Source organism: Podarcis tiliguerta, assembly GCF_965153285.1.
Source record: "Podarcis tiliguerta genome assembly, chromosome: Z".
NCBI classification, from domain to species: Eukaryota; Metazoa; Chordata; class Lepidosauria; order Squamata; family Lacertidae; genus Podarcis; species Podarcis tiliguerta.
In genome coordinates this window covers 766,537-792,312 of record NC_139553.1, presented here as the reverse complement: position 1 = coordinate 792,312, position 25,776 = coordinate 766,537, and the positions used below count along the sequence as shown (strand labels likewise).

At 51.9% G+C, this 25,776-nt stretch overlaps 1 protein-coding gene across 1 annotated transcript in view; it reads right to left on the bottom strand.

Annotated features, from left to right (window-relative positions):
• The window catches only part of NR5A1 (nuclear receptor subfamily 5 group A member 1), a 48,482-nt gene extending 29,464 nt beyond the window's left edge, over positions 1-19,018 (bottom strand). The window contains exons 1-3 of the mRNA XM_083424398.1: positions 18,742-19,018; positions 13,233-13,374; positions 5,141-5,951 (exon numbers count right to left, since the gene is read on the bottom strand). Coding sequence (XP_083280524.1) covers positions 5,141-5,951; positions 13,233-13,374; positions 18,742-18,846 — 1,058 coding nt within the window. The 5' untranslated portion in view covers positions 18,847-19,018. The remainder of the gene's footprint in view (positions 1-5,140; positions 5,952-13,232; positions 13,375-18,741) is intronic.
• Positions 19,019-25,776: the final 6,758 nt, after the last annotated feature.

The window sequence follows — 25,776 nt, the reverse complement described above, 5'->3', positions numbered from 1 at the left end:
CGTGTTTGGGAGGGGTTAAATAGGGCACCCTGGCTTCAAACTCAGGGTCTGGAAGCACCCAGGGCTGGCCAGGAGGACATTCACAAGAACACCAGAGTTTGCTGGATGAGGCCAATGGCCCGCCTTGTCCAGTATCTCACAGTGACCCACCAGATGCCCTTTCTGGGAAACCTGATAGAAGGACATGAATGCAAGAGCCAGTGGCGGAGGAAGGGGGCTGCTGCGGGTGCAGCCCACCCGGGTGTCACCACTGAGGGGGTGACAAAATGCCGGGCGGCACTCACCGCGGGCCTGCAGCGCACCCAAGCCATGCGTCTCTCCTGGGAGAGACGTGGTGCTTGGGTGCGTGAAGGCTCTGCTCTGACCAAACAGTCCACCCGCTACCTCCCCCCCCCCCAGCTGCAAGGCGACTGAGTGGGAGGAGGCAGGCAGACTCTGGAGGCCCCACGGTGTGCCCTGCCCCTGGGTGTGCCGCCCCAGGCGCCCAAGCGGCCTCCTCCGGCGCTGCCAAGAGCCTCTCTCTCCCCGCCTGCAATTTCCAGCAACTGGTATTCGGCACCATTGTTGCCTCTGAGTGTGGGAGGCAGAGCACAGACATCAGGGCTAGGAGCCGTAAGAACATAGGAAGAGCGTGCTGGATCAGGCCCGTCATCCCAAGGGGAAACCAGGGCTATTTAAAGTGGTGTAAGAGGACTTTAAATCTATAGTGTGGGTCTGGCCACGGGCTGGGAGAACAGCGCACAGGTAGAGAATGGCTTGGTCCCAATCCAGACATCCAGTCTTCTTTGGGCTGGCACTTCTGCAGCACATCTGGCTGCCCAGGCCCTGGCTAAGTTTCTGACTGTAGCACCGCTTTGGGAACTGAAGTTCTGGGAGGCCGAGGGCTCTCCTAATGCCTCTTAGCACCCTTAAAAACTACAACTCCCAGAATTCTCGGGGGAAGCCAAGGCTATTTAAAGTGGTGTAAGAGAACTTTAAAAGGGACATGGGTGGCGCTGTGGGTTAAACCACAGAGCCTAGGACTTGCCGATCAGAAGGTCGGCGGTTCGAATCCCCGTGACGTCCCTGCTCCTGCCAACCTAGCAGTTTGAAAGCACGTCAAAGTGCAAGTAGATAAATAGGTACCGCTCCAGCGGGAAGCTAAAGGGTGTTTCCGTGCGCTGCTCTGGTTTGCCAGAAGTGGCTTAGTTCTGCTGGCCGCATGACCCGGAAGCTGTATGCCGGCTCCCTCAGTCAATAAAGCGAGATGAGCGCTGCAACCCCAGAGTCATCTGCGACTGGACCTAATGGTCAGGGGTCCCTTTACCTTTAAGAGGACTTTAAATCTACAGTGTGGGTCTGGCCCCTAACTCTGAGCCAGGATGTAGGGCACCAGGCTGCTCCACCTGCTCTCATCAGGGCTGGAGCAAGATTGGAGCAACGGTTCTGCGAGCCAAAGTATTAACCACCAAGTTGTCTGTTCTCTCTGCCTCCCCCCGCCCCCATTAAAGTTGTAAGTTTTAATGTAAATAAATTGCTATTTTTGAGTGCACTGTATTGAATATGCTGTAAAGGGACGTTTACCTTAGACAAGAGGTTCCACTCCACCAAAAGCATCAGAGGAGGCTGGTATTTCTCCATTCAGTACCTGATGACTCACCTCTGGAAACATGAGCTGGAAGCTGGAATTTGGGAAGCCATGGCATGTGCCAGCACAGGATCTCCCTCCAGGATCAGAGTGAGGGAAGTCCATTGAACTACATAAAGGACTGAAGCCCACCTCTTGTCTGCAATGTCTTTCTTTGATATTCTGCAGTGTTTGTCTTAGTGTGGCTAGTATTGAGATAAGCTCTGAAGCTCATTATTGTGGTGGAGAGATTTCATTTCTACCCAAAGTCCAGATCAGGGACTAATAACTCCCCCTCACCATGTTCAAGCCCCCGTTTCTGGGGCGAGGGGGCTGTGTGTTTGAAGACAGAGACTGTGATGTCTACATCACAGTAAAGGAAGATTAGCAATAGTTGGGGAATGACTTTTGTCCTAGAACAAGATTAGCCTTCCTGTCCACTCCCAGAGGATTTGGGGCTTGCAGGCCAGCAGCCCATTTCCCAGATGCCCCTGGGACATTTGCAGGGGGGGGTGCAGTTCTCTCCCACTGCTGAGCCCCAGGTAACTAGTACTCACTCTGGAGGTGCCATCATGACTGTTCACCTTACACCCCACGCATTTGCCTAACCCCCCTTTTACTGTTATATTACATTTACCGTATTTTTCGCTCTATAAGACGCACCCGGCCATAAGACGCACCTAGTTTTAGAGGAGGAGAACAAGAAAAAAAATGTTCTCTCCCTCTCTGCTCAGCGCCTCTCCAGCAAAGCGGGAGGAGAAACGGAAGGGGCTCCATTTCTCCTCCCACTTTGCTGAAGGGGTGCTGCGCAGAGAGGGAAAGCTGCGCAGTGCCTCTCCAGCGAAGCGAAGCCAGGAGAGCAAGAGGGAAATTGGAGTTTTTGGAGGAGGGAAAGAAGGGGGGGGGGAATCTGAATCCCAGAAGCCAGAGGGATATTTGCTTTCACTGCACAGCGATCCCTCTTGCTGTTCTGGCTTCTGGGATAGCTGCGCAGCCTGCATTCGCCCTATAAGACGCACACACATTTCCCCTTACTTTTTAGGAGGGAAAAAGTGCGTCTTATAGAGCGAAAAATACGGTATATTCCACCTTGGCCTCCATGGTTCCCCTCTATTTTATTCTCAAAACTACCCTGTGAGGTACACACTGGTGTTAAGTTCATCATAATTTCAGGACAAACTGCTTAGAGAATTTTGCTCCCAATCTACTGTTAACTTTTTCCTAGTCTGACACTCTAACCATTACACCATGCTGTCCCAAGTTGGTGAGCACTGGTATTGAAAACAGGTGTTGGAGATCACCTCCCCCCACCCCAGTCAGGAGAACCCTCTGAAGCCGTCATGGTTGCAGTTTTGAGCAAGGCCTGAAGGAGCTTGCTAAGTGGCCCTAGGCCAGTCCCTTACCCTACATGACAGGGCTGTTGTGTGAACAAAGAGGCTAGGAAGAGAACTATGTGTGACAGCTTGAGCTCTTTGGAGGGGAAAGTGGGCTATAAATGTAAAAACAAACAAACAAATAATAAACTATTTCCTTTGCTCACACGGCATGGAATCCAAGTCCCTTCTGTTTCAACGTTCACACACCTGCTGATTTTTTTCCTATCCCATAAGGCTTATGCAGGCAATTAAGAACACACCTTTCCACTACCTTTAGCTGATTAACAATGTTAACTTTGTTACATAGCTTTTCTTGCATGGTTTTATGCACAATTGTTGTGATGTGCTCTGAGATTTTATTTATACATCCAAGCAATGGCCTTCCAATGCCAGAGCTGTTTCATGCAGAAGATCTTAAACCCAGACCTAAAAAGCGACGTTGCAATTGGAGAGCAGTTTCCTGCCTGGAGTGAGGAGAGAGGGCTACAGAGATCCACCGGCCTTGGAGGAAGGCAGGCAATGAGAGCCCAGGGACCCTGGCGGTGCCTCTGGCTCCTTGACGGAGGAATCTTCTGGAGCCCCATTTGCCAGCTGAGCCCTCTTCGTCCCACACTGGCCAGGCCTCAAATGAGTTATGCCCATCAATTGCCTGGCTAGTGGGCTTTTTAAAACTCAGATAGCAGTTTTAGTGGGACACTATAAAGCCACGCTGGGGAGAGCTCATTTAGCTATTTTAAATGTGAAAGCCCCGTCATTGCTAATGAAAGAAGCTGCCCTGAACACATGAATTTTCATTCATTTGAAAGCATTTCTACACCGGCCATTGCTTTGGTCTTATTTATTGTAGCCATTTCCTCAAGGGCTTGAACAGCGCAGAGGTTGCTGATCCACTGAGGAGTCCTGGGTGCAAATCTCACACCACCACAGATTCACCCTAAATGACACTTTCAAAGGGGGGGGGCAGCTCTCTGCCTCTCAGAATGCATTTTTTCCAAGTGGTGAATAAGCCCACTATTTAGGAAAGAGATTCCGTGCGCTGCTCTGGTTCGCCAGAAGTGGCTTAGTCCTCCTGGCCACATACCCGGAAGCTGTCTGTGGACAAACACCGGCTCCCTCGGCCTATACAGATGGAGCGTGCAACCCCAGAGTCGTCCGCCACTGGACCTAACGGTCAGGGGCCCCTTTACCTTTCGGAAAGGGATTCGAACTCGGATTCCCCAGGCCCAAGTGAGGTCCCAGATCCACTCCCAGCTGAGGGCTGAGCACAGAAGTGGCCCCTCTCCACTCTCACGCGCACACCTGCCCTTCCGTAAGGTTCAGGAGGGAGACGGTCCATGTGGGTCTGTTGTTCCGCCTGGGACCCCAAAATATGGGATGAAGCAGATCCCTTCTGCACAGGCAAAGTGGACTAATGGGAGGCCATGCCTCAATATCCACACGCACACCCCTTTCCAAGCATTGAGGGAGGCAGCCATGCCTGAAATCATACACATACACTTACCTGCGTGTAAGCCCCGCTGCACTCCATGGGGCTTACTGTTAAGACACCTCTGGCCAAGGAGGCACCTGTGGGCCCACCAGCCTCTGCTCGCTCTCAGCAGCCTCCCCGTTCTCACTTGCAACCTGTCCAGGGGGTGGCCCTGCCTTCTGCCCCATCAGCCCAAATGGACACCAGTAACCCACGGGCATAATGGGTCTTTCAGGTTGTTCCTGAGCAACTCAGAGCTGAAGTCCCTGAAAGGGTGGCTGTTGGGCGCAGCGAACAATCAACTGCCCTTTGCCAAGGCTTCCCAGGTTCCCATCACCGCTGGCTCACACCGGGAGGAAGGCAAGGGGCGGCCTCGACCTCCGCAGAGAGAACTGGGCCCCAGCTGACCTTTTGCGTGGCAGCCCCTGGGCCAGGTGGGCACCTCAAAGAGGGTTCCCAAGGTAAATTACTGAGCGCAGGTGAAGCTGCGGGAGTCCTTACCTGGCAGAAGACTTGCCCTGCGTTCGCTGCCGCAGCTCTGCACGTGCTCAAAGCAGGCCTCGCCCCAGCCACAGTTCAACCTTCCTCCTCACCACCCACACCCCCACCACCACCAAACAAAGCAACCGCTGGAAACATGCCCGTCAGGGAGATGTAGGTCGTGGGAAGCCATTTCCTCTCGGGGTTCGCCCCCCCCCCCCAGCGAAAAGCAACGACCCCGCCCTCCCGCCACTCACCTCCAGCTCTTTGAAGAAGATGCAGCTGCGCGCCCACTCCACGATGGCGAAGAGGGTCTGATCCGCTATCTTACACATGATGCCAAAGGCGCTGAGCTTCTCGTGGCGGGCCTTGCTCTGCTCCTCCTGCAGGCAGGCCATGATGCGGGCCTTGAGTTGCGCCTCGTCGGGCTCCTGCTGCAGCAGCCTCAGGATCACGTCGGGCAAGTCGCCCCCAGTGGCTGCGGAGCCGCCATTGGGGTAGACCTCCGGGTAGGGGTACGGCGGGGCTGCCTCGTTTGGATGCATCGCGTAGGGGTCCGGGAACTCGGACTTGATGGCCCGGTTGGCGAAGGGCTGGTAGTGGTAACCCGAGAGCGGCCCGTGACCCGAGGGCACCGGCATGGCCTGCGCGGGCGTCCCGTAGGAGCTGCGCTCGTAGTCGACGGGCGCCATGGCGGTGGAGCTGCTTATCCCGCTGCCACCGCCACCGCCGCTGCCGGAGCTGCTGGAGCTGCTGCTATTGCTGCCGCTGCCGGGCGGGGGCAGCGCCTTTGCCACCCCAGGCTGCTGGTGGTGGTGGTGGCTCAGGCCGTGCAGCGAGGCCGACAGCCCGCCGTACTCCGCCGCCGCCTGCACCGGGGACACGATGGGCGGCTGGGCGGTCTCCAGTTTGAAGCTGTTGGCGCGGATCAGCGCCTTCTTCTGCTGTTTCATGGCTCGGTCCCGCTTGTACATGGGCCCGAACTTGTTCCGGCCACCCCGCATGCGGTCGGCGCGCACGGCTGGAGGGAGGAGGGAGGGAGGGAGGGAGGGAGGAGAAGAAGAAGGGGCAAAGGGAGAGAAAGCGGGGAAAAGGCGTCAGACAAAATCCGACCAGGAAGGCCCAGGCTGCGTTCAAACGACTGCACGCGGGGTGGGGGAACGCCACGAATCTGGCCCCTGCTCAGCCCCGCTTTGGCGACAATGCAGGTCGCGTGCACGCTGCAACTTTGAAACACGTTTGAATTTAAACACGGCGTGCTGGCTAGCCCTTTTAATGCGCATCTGAACACTGTGTGGATGCTAGACCTTCGAGGGGAAGAGGATGACTGCAGGATGGTCCTAGTGAGGGGTACGGGGCGTGTGGGCCTAGGCGCAAAGGCCTCTTTCCCAAGCTAGCTGTTGTTATTTCGCGCCACTGCCCGCGCCGCGACCCTCGAGCAGAGCGCAAGAATGTGTCACGGTTGTGAAACCCGCGCAGGTGCTTCTCTGTTGGCCTCCATCCCCGATGCCGACACTGTTCCCCAAAGCGCAGCAGCTGCCTTGGAAGCGCGCCCTGGAAGCGAGCGCTCTCCTCCTCCCCCGCTTCCAAAAGAAGAAACTCGCCCCATATCCTACCTCCCGCCCTAGCCCCTGAGAAGAGGGGAAGCGGGAGGGAGAAGCCAGGAGAGGCTTCCAGCCGCCAAGAGCGACTCCCACGAACCCGGGAGAAGAGGAGGCCCGGCCATCCCGCGGGGTCCATTGGCACAGGACGCGGCTTCGCCTCCCACCTTCCTCCGGAGCGAGGAAGGAAGGCAGGCGGCGGCGGCCACTGGCCACGTAAAAGCCTCTGCCAAAGCTTCTCCTGGGGCAAAGGGCCATTTGGGGCTAGTCAGCCCGAGCTACTATTAAAAGTTGAAACCGACTTGAAAAGGAGGGACGACATGCTCAGGTGTTAGCCTTCCGGAGGTTCTTGTTCCTACTTTGGAGGGGGGACGACCCGCCCCATCTGTGCGCCCCAGCGGTCTGCGCATAAGCTAGAAGCCAGCGGCCCAGCCAGCAAATGACATCAGGAGGTCCAGCCAAAGACCTCGGTGGTCCGAGATGCTTTCCTCGCGCTGCCCATCCTCCAGGTGCATCTTGGAAGCAGGCTGCTGGCGCAACAGCCCTCCCCAAGCTCGGGGCGCTGGGGATGAGGGGCCTGCGGCTCTCCAGAGGCTGCTGAACCCTAGGGACCACATCTGGAGCACCGCGGGCTCCTCGTCTCCGCTGGAGCGGAAGAGGCGCTCACCTCGCTCTGGTTCCTACTTCAGCGAGAACTTCTTGGTTTATGCTGTGTAATTTATTGGTTTCTGCTTTCGAAAATGGCGAGCCGCCTTGGGTTCCTTGGCCAGAAAGGCAGTGCATTACAAATTAAATCATTCAGAAATCTGGGGAAGGGACCTCCCAGCAGCAAAGTCCCACCAATTCCTGCAAGCTGGTCGACGGGAAATGAGAATGGGGAGTTCAGGTGTGGTCGACCCCCCCCCCCCCGTGGCCCGTCGCTCGCCGGACTGGCAGCCAACATGGCCCTGGGCTCCCCATCTCTGCCACCTTGGGAAGTCCTTTCTCTGTGCCGCTAGCAAAGATGCCTGCGCGCACCCCTGCGCAATTATGCGCCATGCCAATGATGTCCTGATTCCTCGCGTCACTCCTGCTCTCGCGCACATCCTTCCTCTTCTCCTATCTGGGGGCGGTTTTTGAGCCCTTTAAGAGCGGCTGGTGTCAGCGCCCCCTCCCTTTCCTCTAGTCCTCCCAAATCAGTACACTTTTATCTTGCCTTTTGGCCTCCGTTGTTGAAGGATCTCTTTTTAAGAGATCTGGGGTGGCATAGTGATTAGTTTACTAGGACCTGGGAGAGACCTGGGTTCAAATTTTCCCGCTCGGCCTCGAAGTTCCCTGGGTGTGGCATTAGAGGCCAGTCCACAGAAGCCATCTCCTGTGTGCGCCCTGTCTTGTGATCCATTATGCGGAAAGGGGCTTAGCTCTCCCACAATATTTCATACAAATTTGCTCCCTGGGCCAGTCACTGCTTGTCACTCTAGCCTACCTCACAGGGTTGTCGTTGGGATTAGATTGCGCCACTCTGGACGCCACGTGGATGCCACATTGAGCTGCTCCGAGGAAAAGGGGGCATAAATGCAATTAATGAATGGATGGATAGCACCCGACCAGGGGGTTGTGTTGGGATGTGTGCCCCTCCTTCTCTTTCGTTCCCTTTTTCGTGCGCCCATTTGCTCCACGCAGAAGAACAGAAGAACGTGGGGCGGTTGCCTTTTGCCAAGTCAGAGACTCCTGGTCTATAGAGCTCAGTATTGTCTACAACTGACCGGCAGCATCTCCTCATGAGTCTTCTCCCAGCCCAGCCTGCTGGAGATGTCCCTGGGGAGTAAGCCTGGGACCTTCTGAACTGTAGCCCTTCTCCGCCCCTCACGGCGACCCCTGGCGGATAAAGCCACGCGAAGCCCACCTGACGCGGGCAAGGCTGAGGCCAGCCGCAAGGCATCAAAGGGTATGGGCGCTCTGCATGCCCTCAAGGGAACTGGTAATGGTAGAGAGGGTTGCGATGGGATTAAATAGGGGAGAACCCTGTACCTCTGCCACCTTAAGCTCCTGGGAGAACGAGCTGGGATATAAATGCAAACAAATGTTTTCCACTACAACTCCCATCAGCTGGGGCGACGGGAACTGTAGCTGAGAAACCTCCGGGATGAGGCCCTAGGTTTCATCGCACCTGCTCCGCCAAGGCACAGAACAGAAGAATCTGGCGGACACTGGTGGGGGTTCTAGCTAAGGGTCCATCTAACCCACCGGTATTGTCTGCTGTGCTGGCAGCAGGGTCCTTTAAAGGGGGTGCCGGGGATCGAACCTGGAGGCTTTGGCATGCAAAGTGGGCGCACTTCACCACCCGCAGATCCCGCCCCCATGGTGCCTGCTGTCAGAGGGGGCTCCGGCCAGCCGGGTTCTGCGCAATGGGCAATGGGCCCAAGGTACTCCAGTCAGGCCAGCATCCCAGTCCACTGCGTGGCCGGGACACTCGGTACTGCACAGGATAGGGGGCTATTTCCTTGCAACGGTAGAAAAAGCTGAGCACCCGCCGGAATAAATGTCCGGACTGCTGAGATTTAAACAAAAAAAAAACAAATCTGAATACAGTATTATTTTTATTCCTTTCCCCTGGGATCTTTGGAAAGGGAAGTGTCCGCCAGGGTTATAACTTATTTACAACCTCATGTTCCTGTAGCTTAGTTAGATGAACTTTTGCCTAAAAACAAAGGAATGAACTGTCGTTTCCAAACCTTTTGAAAAAAGGTCACCCCGAAATCAATACATCGATTTTGGTAGATGTAACTGTATAATGTATTATGCATAGCATGTATACAGGAAAAATGGAGCTTGCAAATTTTCTAATACATGTACAGTGTTTTATACATGGTCCATCACTTCTTATTGCTGAGAATAAATTGAAGATCTTGTGCGACATTGTAATGATTATGATTATATTTATACCCTGCCCATCCAGCTGGGTTTCTCCAACCACAATTGTATATTGCCACAGAAAGAAGTATTAAAAATTAAGAAGTTTAGTTGTTTGCCCAGACATCTTTCCATATAGACCAATATCTGGATTCTTCTTGAACATTCTCAGCAGAGTTTTAGGAAGTTCCAGGCAGCTGTAAAAGTTATAAACAGTTCCATGAAGTTTTAAAAAGTGCTAATAGTTATGAGTAGTAACTTTACATATACAGTGTTTCCAACTTTTCATTTCAGGGCAAGCTTTTTCTGTAACTGAGAATAATTAGTCCCTTTTCCAGTGTTTTTAAGCAAAAGTGCATCCCTTTATGATACAGGAAACCGTTATACCCCTAGTGCCCCCCCACACAGAGACACACCTTCTTGGCACTGCCTGCTTTCATCCACATGCCTTGGGATATGTGTAGAGGGTGCTTCTGAGCATGTACAAAGTATCTCCCGCACACGTACACGAAAACCCTATCTCCACTGGCTTATCACACATGCCTGAGTGTATGTGCAAGTGGAGATGGTGAGGAGCTTGTAAAAAAACCAATCACGCCTTAACAAAATTTGAAAATTACAATGGGTAGAGGAGGGAAAGGATTAGATTTTAATTATACTCTATATTGCATAATGTAAGTTATCAATGGATCTATGGAACCCCCTCAAAAAGATATGGGAACTAGATATTTGCACACAAATTATTCCCAAGGATGGGAGTAAAATTTGGGGATCGCAGCCCTTAAAAATCTGCTTCCAGATTTCTTTGGGAAAAGCCCTTGAAATTATTGCACAGATGGTATTGCACTCCTTTGCAAATGTGAAAATATTTCCTTCTTTATCACCTACTAGTTGGAGGGACTGCAATAAACTTCGTACATATTACCATTTACTGTAATTTGGTGCAAGATTTTTGGAATTTATTCTTGACATGAATGATAAATATTGCTAAAGAAACTATTGTTCGTTGCCCAAAATTAATGTTACTGAGTATTTTTGATGATACAAATGTAAATGTATTGTCAAAAGAATTGGTCCTGGCAGCATGAATGAGACAGTTTGAGCATGTAATGCCAACTGTGGCCCAGCTGGCTGCCACTTAGTTTTCAGGCCCAGTTCAGTCCTGGATTTGACCTCTAAAGCCTTAAATGGCTCAGGAGCACCACTCCTCAAGGACCGCTTCTGTCCAGAAGCTCTGAGGCCCTTCTTCACGTGGCCCCTCCAAGAGAGATACAGGGGGCGTCAACATGAGAAGGGGCCTTTTCTGTGGTGGCTCCCCACTTGTGGGATGCTCTCCCCATGGGGGGGCTAGCCTGGTGCCGTCTCTACATATCTTTAAGTGCCAGGCAAAAACATTCCTCTTCAGCCAGTTTTTAGATATGCTGTAAGCCACCCAAAGGGGCTGGGGAAACCAAACCAGATGGCTGTAGTATAATCATCATCTGTGGCCTTTTAAACCGTGGGGGGATATTGTTTTTTAATTGTTACTAAGGGATGTGTTTTTGAGATTTTATATTGTAACGTGCCCTGTGATCTTCGGGTGAAGGGCAGTCTAGAAATGTAATTAATTTATTAATTAATATTAATAATAATTGCAACTCAGTGGGAAACAGCCCAAAATCTTACACTGGACGCTTTGTACCACACTACACTGGGATACAGCTTTAATGGAGAGAAACGCACATATTTGAGATTTTGACAAGGAGTAGAACCTCCGGACACTTTATAGGATTTGGCATTCCTTTATGACACAGGCAACAGAACCATCCTGTTCAAAACAACCCCCACCGCAAGCCTGGCAACTATGGAACTAGCCTTTATGATCTGATAAAATTGGCAGCCTTTACTTGGGCTTTGTTGAAAGGGTTCCCCAAGGGTCATCTAGTCCAACCCCTGGAATCACAGCTACGGAACCCCTGACAGGTGGCTCTCCAGCCTCCGAGGAAGGAGAGACCACCACCTCCCGCGGGAGACCCTTTGTCAGAAATTTCTTCCTGATGCTGAGCCTGAATGAATCTCCTGCCTTGTCGCTTGAAGCCATGAGTTCGAGTCCTGCCCTCCGGAGCAGGAAAAAACAAGCATGGTCCATTTTCCATGCGACAGCCCTTTAGGTATTTGAAGATGGCTCTCACGTGATCTTTCTGCGTGTTTATTTTTATCCTGTTTTTATTATTTGAAACCCCAATTGGTTCCCGGAGACACGTGTCCTTCCAGACCTAGACTACTATGCTGTGGAGCAGCCTCCCCCGGGACCCGCGCCCAGCCTCGCCCCCTCCTTTCCACCCCATGGAGGAATTTGCTTTCACTTTATGTCGTTCAAAGCCTGCTCTCTCCAGGCAGCCCTCAGCTCTGCTCTCTAAGGCAGGAAAGTCCCCGAACGTGACAGCAACCCGCAGCGGAAACGGAGCTGGGAAGTCGGGTTTTAAACTGGGAGTACCGGCAAACAGTGTGCATTGAATCGGCACTGCGGCTTTTTAATTGCTAGGCTCTAAATGGGAAATATACCAATCTTCAGATCACTCGGTGGAAACGGAACTGGAAAGTCGGGCGTTAAAAGCAATATAAAAATAAATGCGGGTTTTTTCCCAGGACTTCTCCAGCAAAGCGAGCAGAGCATCAGGAATTGGGCCTGGGCAATGAGACCGGGGCGGACGGGACTCCCGTCAGATTTAATTATCGCCCTAGCTCTTAAAGAGTCAGCATTATGACGCGGGGGGAGCGCGAAACGCTCTTTGGACATAAGAGTGTCAGAAGAGGCTGCACAGGCATTTTGCCTCAAGACCATAAGAGGAACCCAAGGGGGGGGGGGATCCAGTCCCGCATCCTGTTCTCACAGTGGCCACCCAGATACCCCCATGGGAAACACGCGAGTAGGATCTGACCACGTCTGAACGCACTGCTGCCATGGATAGCCTTATAATTCTGCATGAATTCGCCCCGCCCTCTCTAAAAGCCTTCCAGGTTGGTTCCTGAGGAACCACAAGAATACTGTCATCATTATCCGACAACGGCCTTAGGGGGCCTCCGCTCAAATGGAACACGGAATTAATAGTAATAAGGATATTGTGGCTTGCAACTAAGCTTGACAGCTCAGGCAGAAAAAGCACTCGGCTCCTTTGCATTTTACAGGGTCTCACTTCCAAGAGTCCTTGCAGGGTAAGGTCCCTGCCCCTCTTATAAAGAGCCACACGGGACACGTGGAAACCCAGCAGAGGGAGAAGGGGGGGTGGAATACTAGGGGAGGGGGTGGGTAGAGGGAAAAGAGGCTAAAGATTTAAAGGAAGCAGATCGAGAACATCTCAAAAAGTCTCTTTTAAACCGCCTGGCACTGTTCTTTGGGCGGACGCTGTGCGTGGAGGCGCGCTCTTTTCAAAAACGCGCCTCCTGGCCAGGGAAGGTGTTGCATTCTCACGACCTAGGCACGAAATGCATGTATACTTATATGTTGGTTTTTTCCTCGCCCCCTCAGAGGCAGAAAAGCAACGGGGGTTAAGAGGGGGGACGAGGAAGAAAATTGGCCGGTAGGGGTCAAGTCGGCAGTCCCTCCACCCCCCCCCGCCCACGTCAAGTCCCCACGTCCTGCTTGGGCCGGAGCAAAAGCCCTCCTGGCCGCGGTCAGCTCAGAGGCAGCAGCATCCAGGACATGGGCTGGTTGTCAGGATCCCTCCCCGCCCCCTTGGCAGAAGGCGCTTTCGCGTCAGCACCTACCTTCCGCGTTGCAAAGACTCGCCCCCCTCCCGCCCGCCCACGACTCTGCCCACGGGAGTCACCTTCGAGTTTCATGCCCACCACGAGGCACTTCTGGAAGCGGCAATAGGGACACCTCTTGCGCTGCGTCTTGTCGATCTTGCAGTTCTGGTTCTCCGTACACGTGTAGTGCTTGCTGTTCTGCACCGTTCTCTTGAAGAAGCCCTGAGGGTAAGATGTGGGGGGGGGGGGAGAGTGTGAGAAGTTCAAGGAGTCTGGAAGCGCGAAGAATTCCCCACGAACGGGGGTCACAGGTGGGTCCCACACCCCTCGCCTTGCAAGCCCCGCCCTGCCCAAAGCGGCTGTCACTTGGGAGGAGGATTCAGACATGCTCTCTGAGTATGCCCAGTGGAACTCTCGCTTTAGTGAATATGCCAGACCTTCCAGAGCACAGCCTATGATTCTGAGGAACTCGCAGGGAACCCGACACAAATGAAGCTCCGGTGCAGGCGGGAGAAGACTATATCACCTGAGACCCTTCTTCTTGTCAGCCGATTAACATTCTGTGTCCTTTTAAATGTGTTTCTGGAAGAGAAGTTTGTGTGTGTGTGTGTGTGTTTGTTTGTTTGTTTGTTTATGTTTTATTATGTATTTGTGCCCTCATTTTGTATTTTTTTCTGTTGTGAACCGCCCTGGGATCTTTGGATTAAGACCACTATACAAATTTAATAAATAATGCTGCTTCTGCTTCTGGGTTTAGATAGCTAGCTCTGCTCCTTGTCTCAAAACCCAGTTCCCTCTGGCGCTCTTTGGGGGAAAGCGGCAGGGTGGAATCGGGAGACCTGAATGCGTGTGAGAGTGTACCCCACGGCACGTGTACCAAAGCATTATGATCATCAACTCTGCTCTGGGAAGGGCGACAGTAACCATTTCTGCATCCTTTATCACGGGTATCCGAAGGACTGTTCAAGGAACAGCAACACTGCAGAGGGGAGACCGACCTGGCCCCATCCGTGGGCCAGCCAGGAAGCAACTGCGCCAACACTTGCTTTCCTCTGCCTTGCTCGTTGTTTATTTCTTTTGTGCCATGTCTCTCTGATGGTGAGTCTGTGGGCATAGACTGTTTTTGTCTTTACAGTGGTACCTCAGGTTAAGTACTTAATTCGTTCCAGAGGTCCGTACTTAACCTGAAATTGTTCTTAACCTGAGGCACCACTTTAGCTAATGGGGCCTCCTGCTGCTGCCGTGCAATTTCTGTTCTCATCCTGAAGCAAAGTTCTTAACCTGAAGCACTATTTCTGAGTTAGTAGTGTGTAACCTGAAGCGTATGTAACCTGAAGCGTATGTAACCTGAGGTACCACTGTACTTTATACTTTTGGGCCCTTTGTAAGATGATAGTGATACTATTAATAATCATAAATCTATTTAATTTCCCTCTGATTTCACACTTAACGTCATCTCTGTCTTCCAGTGGTTTTATCTGTGTGCTGCCTTTCCAAAGTTAAAACCATATTCAAGGCAGCTTACAACATGTAAAAAAACAACAACACAATTACAAACATTACAAAAGTAGTCGTAGACAATAAACAACAACAACAATCTCTAAACAATACCACAGCCCAAGAGCCATGTCCCCATACGCATCTGATGAAGAAGATTATACCATTTTAATTTTTTTGCTCTTAGCAGTTCAGGAAAATGGAAATCTGCCGCATACCTAGGCAGAACTTTGGTTCACCTGGCTCAACGCTGCCTGCATGGACTGGCAGCAGAGTTCACGGGGTTTTGGCAGGAAGGGACAGTCCCAGCCCGACTGGGGATCGAGCGTGTGGCTTTTAAAATAAAATAATAGTTTCCATGTTTGGATGTTTGCTTATGATAAAGTACCTGTTCTAAATTATCACAGTTTGGAACTACATGCAGAAGACCACACATTGTACCAGGAATGATTGTAATGTAATGTAATGATCACACATGAGACAGCTCGGGAATGGAAGAGGAAGACTTTTGAGCAAAGCAGAGATGGAGCAACGTGAGAGGAGGGAGGAATGCGGAGCAACCGGGGAGAGTTTCAGGGCTGAGCGGGGACAATAACCGCGGCACCGCGGACCAAAGCACTTGATAGCAAAGGGTACAACTCCCATCACCCCTAACCAGTCCGGTGGCCATGCTGGCTGGAGCAGAGGAGAACTGGGAGGCCAGGGACCCCTTTGGAGACCACAGGTACAATAATAATTAGCGTCTAATCAAGATGTCCCATTCTGGCCCCCACCGTCACCACCTCCCTGACTCCTATCAAAACTCTGAGGTCCAGCACCGAGGGCCTTCTGGCGGGTCCCTCACTGCGAGAAGCGAAGCTACAGGGAACCAGGCAGAGGGCCTTTTCGGTGGTGGCGCCCACCCTGTGGAACGCCCTCCTATCAGGAGATGAGTAATTATATAACATTTAGGAAACATCTGAAGGCAGCCCCTGTATACGGAAGCTCTATAAGGTGTAATGTTTTATTGTGTTTTGCTGTGTTTTTATATATACTGGAAGCCACCCACAGAGTGGCTAGGGCAACCCAATTAAATGGGCTGTGTAAAAATAATTTTTATTATTATTATTATTATTATTATTATTATTATTCCATCACCACCTCAACATAAGGAGGAGAATCACATTATATTGCGATTATTTTAAAAAGAGCACATTTCAGCAAGTCATTTTGTCTTGCGAACTTCTGCAAGCCGCCGGTGACGTCACAACCTCAGGCAATTAAATAAAAAGGTCTTCGACTGAGAATAAGGTGGGCGGCTCAGCTCCAGGGATGAATCCCTGGAAGAGGCGGCCTCACCCTGGGGAAAGGGAGCCTCAAGAGCGCGCCTCTTTTGAGAAGGCAAGGCGCGCGCGGTTCCTCGGTTGGCTCCACCGCCCCGGCCCCCTCGCTTCAGCCCCGGCACCTGTCTGCAGATACCCCCAGGCCCTGTCATATTCTGCCTCCTGGAATCCAACCTTCAGCCAGGATGTTAAACTGCAAGAACCACGCGGGAGCGGGGAAGCAGTGCCGGCTTACCACACAATTGTTAATTCTGAATTTCAGATTGCTGTAAACCGCCCTGGGACCTACTGGCGAAGAGGGAGAAATACATTTAATAATCCTAATTATAATTCTGGAGTGTAAGTGAAGGAATACACTTTTTTCCAGGCAGAGATTGAGACAGGGTGGCAGATGTTTCTTAAGACTAGAGTCTCTCTCAGGACCTAACTGGCAACCCCCCCACCCCACCCCCGCAAGGCGCTTAGGGCATTGTCAGTCCCCCAGGGAAAGCGCATCTCCCTTTCGCTGGTGGTGAGGGTGGGGGCGGCCGAGCCTTCAAGCTGGAGCTGCCGATTCCCCCCCCCCACACACACACACATGATGGGGGGGGGCACCTCCAGAAGCTTGAAGAGACTCCATGGACCTAGGCCTTCCTTTGTGGGGGCCTCGCGACAAATGTGACAGACATACCCCGAGACACATCCTGGTAAACTGAGGCTCCGTCTCTGGGCCTCTGCCTCCCCCACCTTCCTCGGTCCCACCATTAAGGTAGGAATCTCAAAAACACCGTCTCAAAACAAGCAAGCAAGCAAGCAAAAACACCGAGACAGCAAGGGAGGACGCGGGAACTGGACAGAAACTAAACCGAACTGAACGAAGAAAAACAGAAGAACGTCAGGCGAATAAATAAATCCACAAAGCAGAAAAATGACCAAGAACACAGACATTTAAAGGGATGGCGTTGCCGGGTGTCATCATCCGTCAAGGGGTGGAGGGCAATATTCAATATTCGCCTCACCCCCACCCCAATTTCTCCTTAACCCTTCCCGCACCCGCCGCTTGCAAAGCAGCCCTTCCCAGCAGGGGCCCCGCCGAGCACCGTCCTCTGGCGGCCTGAGGAGACCCCTATCCGTTCCTGGAGAGAAGGACGGAGCGGGCCAGCCGGGTCTGGTCCTGAGCACCGCCAGGCCTTTTGCACAGAGGGGCCGAGGGCAGCGCTCCGGGGCTCCCTTCGGTATCCCCCGCTCGGCTCCTGGGAAAGAGGCGCGCAGGGTCCTCGCGCGCCTTTCGCGCAGCCATATATTTCCCCGCGCCTAAAAATCTAGAATTTCTTGGAACATAATTGCCGCCACATCCACACCCTGACATGCACACGCTGCTCACCGGAAAGTGTCCCCAGGTCCCCAGACGCGCCCCCAGGTTCAGTTTTCGGTAGGCACTTAATAATATTAACTGCTAAGACTTGCGGTTCCCCCAAAAACGAATCTCCTCCTTTGAATCACCTTTTGGGAATTCCAGACCGGGATGCATTTTCCCGGACACATTTCCTGATCGAGTCGCCCTCAGATCAGTCGGTTTCGTTTATTCCGGAAGCATTTTATTCATTCTCAGAAAAGATTTCCAAAGAATTCCTACCGCGCATTTTTCGAAAAGAGTTTTAGGGACGAAAAGGCCGCGCAGGGGGAGCATTTGCCCCCCGGCCCCCACCCCCCCTCCCCGGAACAGACTTCGGGAACCTATCGATCCCGAACGGGAATGGCATCAAATCGGCGTTACATGCGATTTTTGGCTCCGGATCACGGACTCCTTAAACCTCGCCCTCCGTAAAATCTGGGTTCGAGGAGAAGCGATAAACATTCTCAGTCCTCTAAAATATCACAAACGATCGAAAACAAAAACCCCAAAGGAACTGAGGCCGTATTGTGGGTTCTACGGGGCGAGCGCTGTGGGGCTGCGCTACAGAAATGGGCCCCAGAAAATTAAGACGAGTGAAGCTTCTACAGGTCGAAATATGTACCGGGATTTTCAACAGAATATGGTAAGGTTCTGGGATTAATGAAATACTGTTCGGAAGCTCCGGGTAATCCAGAGTTCGATGAGGATGGCTTGGCGATTAAGAAAAATACGTTTAACAATAATTTTGAAGCTATTTTAATCAATATAATTATTTGCGTTTATGTTGCTCATATTAGTAGCATGGCTTTATTTTAATGATTAATAATAATGAAGCAGATACCACTATTTCATATGACAAGGAAGCAGTGATAGCGATAATAATTCAAATTTTGATTGCGTCCTAATTATTTTCTTTCCAGTCCCGTTCTCGCCGTTTTGCCCTGCAAATATTTGTGAACCCCGTCCCTAGCGGAGACGAACCTCTTTTGAATACGCGCGTCCCGCGTCATGTATTAAAATGCGCCACCATAATTTTCTGCACCGGCGGTTTTGCTCTGGGGTGTTTTCGGGCGCTGCAGTTAAGACGCCCAGGGCGATAGCCAATTTTCAATGCGGCATTTATTATGATAATCCCACCCGGGGGTCATTATTCAGTCGGCGAGTGGAGCGGAGTTCGTTGGGGAAGGGGGAGCCCGCAATTTTTTAAAAGAAGGGCATCCGACCCCCACAAGCCCACCCTGCTGCCCTGAAACATTTTTGGGGGTCCAAATGTGGGGATCCCTGATCTCAACGCTCTCCCCTCTCTCCTTCCTAAGAAGAAGACCACTAAGCCCCTTTCTCGGCTGCGGGAGGCAGTCCCGAGACGGTCGCTGTCCCTCGACGGCCGGCCCTTACCTTGCAGCTCTCGCAGGTGAGCAGCCCGTAGTGATATCCGGATACCTTGTCCCCGCAGACTGGGCAAAGCTCGTCCAGATCATCGTCGTAGGAGTAATCCATCATCTCTGGGGAAGTAGGAGAGCCGGGCAGCGGTGATGGCGGCGGCGGGACCGGGACCTAAGGGGAGACTGGCGGCGGGACCGGGACCTAAGGGAAGACTGGCGGCGGGACCGGGACCTAAGGGAAGACTGGCAGCGGGACCGACGACCGACCGATGGGCAAGGGAGGGCAGCCGCCTATATAGCTGGGCGAGGAAGCTGTGCTTGCCCAGTCTCCTCCGCCGCCTCTTGAGGCTTGGGGGGTGGAGGTGGGGTGGGGGTGGGCGGGAGTAAGAAGCGCCCAGCCGAGGAAGGAGGGCGCTGAGGAGTGGAGAGTTAGGGCTCCGCTATACCCGCGGGGTGGGGCGTCGGGAGTCAGAACCCCCACCCACCCAGCGGGGGCAGGGCTTCCCCCCACCGCGGCCTTAGAGCAGATCTCCGCTTGCCCCGCCTCCCCGCGCAGCCCGAAGACGAAACGTCCCGTCCTCATCAGCCCAGCTCGGGACTGGCTTCCATGGACTTGTGGCCCCGACGGGGCGCACCGGCTATTCAGGAGCAGCGGCAGAGGCAAAACATTGGCTCTCAGGGTGTTTCCAAGCACAATTCAAAGTGTTGGCGCTGACCTTGAAAGCCCCAATCGGCCTCGGCCCAGTATACCTGAAGGAGAGTCTCCACCCCCATCGTTCATCCCAGACACTGAGGTCCAGCTCCGAGGCCCTTCTGACAATTCCCTCACTGCGAGAAGCCAAGATACAGGGAAGCAGGCAGAGGGCCTTCTCGGTAGTGGCGCCCGGCCTGTGGAACACCCTCCCACCGGATGTCAAGGAAAGAAACAACTACCAGACTTTTAGAAGACATCTGAAGGCAGCCCTGCTCAGGGAAGCTTTGAATGTTTAATAGACTCTTGTATTTTAATATTTTGTTGGAAGCCGCCCAGAGTCGCTGCTACTACTACTACTACTATTATTATTACAAGAAGGGAAGAAAGGACTGAGAAGGACAAAGCGCGTGCGGAAGGGCCCTTGGGGGCTGGTTTCCACCCACCCACCCACCCAACGCGGGAGAGTAGTTTCCATGGGACACCCCCCCTCCCCTCCCTCCTTCCCTAGCAAAGCTTCCCCCCCCCCGCAGCCCTCGCACAGCTAGGGCCCTGGTGCTGTCCTGGCCCCCCCCCCCCGCCCACTCCAGACTGAAGCGACCGAAACTCTGTGCTCCACGGGGGGGGGGGGCATTGAGGGGGTATTCAGCGGCCTTTTCCTCTTGGGGAGTCTCCCTCCGGGTTTGCTTTCCCTCACCCTGGATGGCTGGGTGGGTGCACGCGCGCGTGACGTCGACCGGGCCTCCCCAGCGGCGCGCTTCGCTCCTCAAGGGTCAGCCCGGGGAACCGGCCAGCAGCCCAAAGCGCGCAGACCGAGGCGCCGCGGAGATTGAGCCGGGCCGGTTCGCCTCCGCCAGGAGACTTCCTGGATTTCAGGGGAGTCCGGGACCGAGCAAAAGACACCGAGTCAGTCAATGCTGCTTAATTTGAGAATGGGGGAGGGAGGAGGGGAAATTAACCCCCCCCCCCATTCAAAAAGTGTAATTCATCCTTTCGGAGGGACTTGATAAAATGTTTCGGATTTTTTTTTAAGAAAAAAAACAAACAAGACTCGTTAGCATCTTTTCTTTGCCTGCGTTGAAAGAGAACACACGTCGGCCGGAGAACCTCGTGCCTCTACCGCCGGTGGAAAGAAAACCGGGGCGGCGGTTTTTATTTGTTTTCCCCGCGCCCAGCCTCATGTGCCGTTTTTATTTTCTTCCAGCCGCTCAGCGAATCACGGTCCAAATTATTAGAGAGATTTGGGTAATTCGGAAGGCGGGGAGAAATATCAATGTTATACCATAACATTATATACATAAATATACTATATTACAATTCATAGCATGCTTGTAATACATTATCAATTATAATGTTAACATAAATTATAATGTATGATAATTATGTAATAATATATTGAGGGCGGAAGACATATAAATATTATAGTTGTTATGCAATATTGTGTTATATAATTTATAACACACTTTGTAAGATATCATAGTAATGTTAATACGAAAAAATATCATAAAATATTTGTATATTACTATTATTATTATATATTCAGGGGGTACATTAAAATTATTGTTGTTATACTATGTTTGTATACTATACATTTTATATAATATTATAATTTGTACTTTGTAACATATTATAAACGGTAATTATGATAAAATATTGTAATGTGTTAATTTTATTAATGTGTAATAATAATATGGTAAGCCACCAGCGCGTTATGCTCTCGGGCAGCAGCCGCAGCACACGCGCATCGCTAATAGGTGCATTAAACATGATCATCATAACATAAAGAAGCGCAGGAGGACGGAGGGTCGGCGCGGCAGGGGCGGAGGAACGTGCCAAACAAACGTCCCATAGCGAGCCTGAAAAAGGATTCCGAACCACCTTCAAACGAGGGGATGAGCACTTTAAAATAACGTATTCCTAGTATTTTGTCCTTTTTAACGCGGTGTTGGGGAAATCCATGCAACAAAAGAGAGTGGCCAACGGAGCCCCTCTTTCTGCAGCGCTTCTCCCTTTTACACAAGAGTATTCCCCCCCAACCAGGTCTCCTCTGGGTGCTGCTGCTGCGCTACGGGGCGCAGAGGAGAAGGACCAACGCGGGTCAGTGGCGGAGCGTCCGCCTGGCGCTCAGGAGGTCCTCGCGTTCATCCCGCATCTCCAAGCGGGGCCGAGAAAGACTCTCCTTGCCTTGGAGAGCCTCTCAGGCGCTGAGCAAGGCGGACCCAGGTGTTTGGTTCGGGTTCTGCAGGCCTCCAGCATCCCCGGGAACATCCACCGACAGACTGAAGCGCTCCTGTCTTCGCCTGCGCTCTTCCTCGGCATGCGCGCCGCTCTCCGGCAGGGCCAGCTGCGCGTCAAACTCGCAACGTCCCTGGCCATTGAGCGTGCTTCCCCGTGGGAGTCGGAGTCCCACCAGGCCGAGAGGGCCAAGAGAAGGAACCCCTGAAGGCGCTCGGTGCAGCCTCCCCGCAACTCCCGCTCACACGCACACAAACACGCGTGCAGGGCTCATCAGGCCGTCTAGGGCGCAGACCTCAGGGGGGCCCCGTAGAGAACTCTGAGAGGCGCAGTTTTATTCAAATTATTTTGTTATACCTTATACATTCCTAATCATAGTTTACTTTTATTTTATATTTTGAAGAAGGCAATCAGTTTTCAAGTAGTACATACACTGGAATTCTTTTTTATGTATAAATGAAACAGATAGACCGTAGAGTTGCTAGGTAGTTATGTGACACACACAAACACACACACACACAAAGTGAAAATGCACTTCATTTTAAATTTTACACCTACAGCTTAATCTTATGCAGTGGTACCTCGGGTTGCAGACGCTTCAGGTTACAGACGCTTCAGGTTACAGACTCCACTAACCCAGAAATAGTACCTCGGATTAAGAACTTTGCTTCAGGTTGAGAACAGAAATCGTGGCAGCAGGAGGCCCCATTAGCTAAAGTGGTGCTTCAGGTTAAGAACAGTTTCAGGTTAAGAATGGACCTCCGGAACGAGTTAAGTTCTTAACCCGAGGTACCACTGTATAGAAAATGTATTCATCTTTTTAGTGAGTTACAGCTGACAGAAAACAACCAGATGGACCTCAGCACCACAAACAAAAGACAGAAAAGGCTAAGGAGCAAGCAAAGCAAGAGTTCTTCCTGAAATACCTTTGTGCACAATTGAAAAGCGAGCCCTGAGGGAGCTGAATGCAGTGATCCTCCTACAGATGATTATAACCCCTGGGTAGGCAAACTAAGGCCCGGGGACCGGATCCGGCCCAAACACCTTCTAAATCCAGCCCATGGACAGTACGGGAATCAGCGTCTTTTTACATGAGTTGAATGTGGGTTTTTATTTAAAGTGATATTTGTGGGGCATAGGCATTCATTCATTTTTTAATTTTTTATTTCAAAATATAGTCCGCTGCCCCCCATAAGGTCTGGGGGACAGTGGAAAAAGTTTGCTGACCCTGATATAACCTCTATAGCAGGAGAAAAATCAGAGGAAGGAGAGGAAATGGCCACCCCCAAGGCTTAGGTGAGTTGGAAGAAGGTGAGCCTTTGGTGCGCCCCACAAATTGTGTGCCCCACCCTAACCCCAAGTGCCTCCTCAGTGTCCAGGTTGCTGCACCCAAAAACCAACCCCCTTTCCCCTGGCTGGTGATTGGCCCATTTTAGGGAACGCCTGAAGGGGACAGGCTGCACCCTTCCACTTTAACAAATTGTTAAACTGTGGAACTCACTCCCACAAGAGGCACTAACTTGGATGGTTTTAAAAGAGGATCAGGCAAATTAATGGAAGAGGAGAGGGCTATCAATAGCCACAAACCCTGATGGCTGTGCTCTGCTTTCATGGTTTGAAGTTGTTGCTGGAAACAGCAGGAGCGGAGAGGGCTCTTATGCTTGAGTCCTGCTTGCTGGTTTCTCAGAGGTAACTGTTTATCCACTGTGAGAAATGGATGTTGGAATAGATGGGCCTGTTGGTGAAGACCAGGTCCAAGATAGACAATCCCCTTCTTGCTTCTTCCACCTTCTGGGAAATGAAATTGTCAACAAGGCAATGGGTGAATTTGTTGGACCTTACACTCTAGGCAAAGTGTATCTTGATTTTGACGAAGTCCGCCATGATATTCTTGCAAGGAAGCTGGTGGAATGTGGGTTGAACAAGGAAACTGTTAGGTGGATTTGTAGCTGGTTAACTGACCGAACGGTACGCGGGTGGTGCTGTGGGTTAAACCACAGAGCCTAGGACTTGCCGATCAGAAGGTCAGCAGTTCGAATCCCCATGACGGGGTGAGCTCCCGTTGCTCGGTCCCTGCTCCTGCCAACCTAGCAGTTCGAAAGCACATCAAAGTGCAAGTAGATAAATAGGTACAGCTCCGGCGGGAAGGTAAACGGCATTTCTGTGCGCTGCTCTGGTTCGCCAGAAGCGTCTTAGTCATGTGGCCACATGACTTGGAAGCTGTCTGCGGACAAACGCCAGCTCCCTTGGCTCATAGAGCGAGATGAGCGCCACAACCCCAGAGTTTGGTGCTGACCTCCCTAACCCTAAACCCTAACCCTAAACCCTAAACCCTAAACCCTAAACCCTAAACCCTAACCCTAACCCAGACCAGCCCAGTGCCATGCCAGAAATTCCCTCTGCGCATGTCTTTGGTGCCGTAAAACGCTTCTGCGCATGCCCAGATGCTGAAAATCAGACCTGCACAGAAGCCATTTCTGGCACTGTGGACATGCGCAGAAGCGATTTCCGGAGTCTGGGCAAGCGCAAACAAACAAACCAACTTATAATAATTCCACTTTTGTTAACATTGTTGAATGACTTCCTTGAATCCCCCTAGCTGAGTTTCCATATACTCCATTGTAGCGGTTTTCCAAAACTATTTTCACATAAAATTTACGTAGTCAATTTACATCTTTCTTTCTTTTCATTTTAACATTAACATAGTTATTTACAACTTCGGTTGGTTTGGGGGCCGGTTAAACGGCCTTCGTGGGCCGCTTCTGGCCCATGGGCCTTAAGATGCCGACGTTGGGTGCCGGGGTCAGAGTGCTGGACCAGGACCTGGAAGAGACCAGGGTTCGAATTCCCGCTCAGCCCTGAAGCTCCCTGGGTGACCTTGGGGCCAGTGACTGCCCCTCAGCTTAAGCTGCTTCACAGGGACCAAATGAGGAGGGGGAGAATCAGGAAAAGTGGCATATAAATGCAATACATTAACAATAAATAAATCCCCTCTCCACCTCTCACTCTCAGCCTCTCCACTTCTTCCCTGGGGACTTCGATCTGGTCTGGAGCCTCTTGGTTGAGCATCACGTACGCAGCGCCATCAGCTGTGGCTCGGTCGAGAGACACACGCCTCACTTCTACTCCTGGGGAGCAAAGGGTCAAGGGGAGTGTCATCTGAGAAGATACTGGGCTCCCTGCGAGGAAATGTCTGACCTGTTCAGCAGCCACGAAGACCCCCATTTAAGAGACAGTTGGGGAGGCTCACCTTCAAAGCTCATGAGAAAGGAAAGATCACGTGTGGAAAAGCAGGAGAAGAGAGTGCGATAGGAAAACAGATGTGGAAGCCATTTCCCCTCAAAGGAATTCCTTGGGAATTTGGACCCAGAAAAAGTGGAGCCTAAGAGCATATATTAGGGACGTGGGTGGCGCTGTGGGTTAAACCACAGAGCCTAGGACTTGACGATCAGAAGGTCGGCGGTTCGAATCCCCACAACGGGGTGAGCTCCTGTTGCTCGGTCCCTGCTCCTGCCAACCTAGCAGTTCGAAAGCACCTCAAAGTGCAAATAGATAAATAGGTACCGCTCCGGCGGGAAGGTAAACGGCATTTCTGTGCGCTGCTCTGGTTCGCCAGAAGCGGCTTAGTCATGCTGACCACATGACCCGGAAGCTGTACGCCGGCTCCCTCGGCCAGTAAAGCGAGATGAGCGTCGCAACCCCAGAGTTTATCACAACTGGACCTAATGGTCAGGGGTCCCTTTACCTTTATCTTTAACTGACTGAACACAAAGAGTGCTAACTAATGGTTCCTTTTAATCCTGGAGATAAGTGACAGGTGGGGTGTCGCAGGGTTCTGTCCTGGGCCTGTTGTCGTTCAATGTCTTTATAAACAACTTAGGTGAAGGAATTTGCAGGTGGCACCAAAACTGGAAAGGTGGCTAATGCTTCAGAAGGCAGAACCAGAATTTAAAATGACCTTCTAACAGATTGGAGAACTGGGCCCAAACTAACAAAACAAATTTCCGTATGGACAAATATCAGGTTCTTCAGTTAGGCAGGAAGAACCAGATGCCCATATATAGGATGGGGGACACCTGGCTTACCAGCTGTACGTGTGAAAAGGATCTAGGGGTCTTGGTG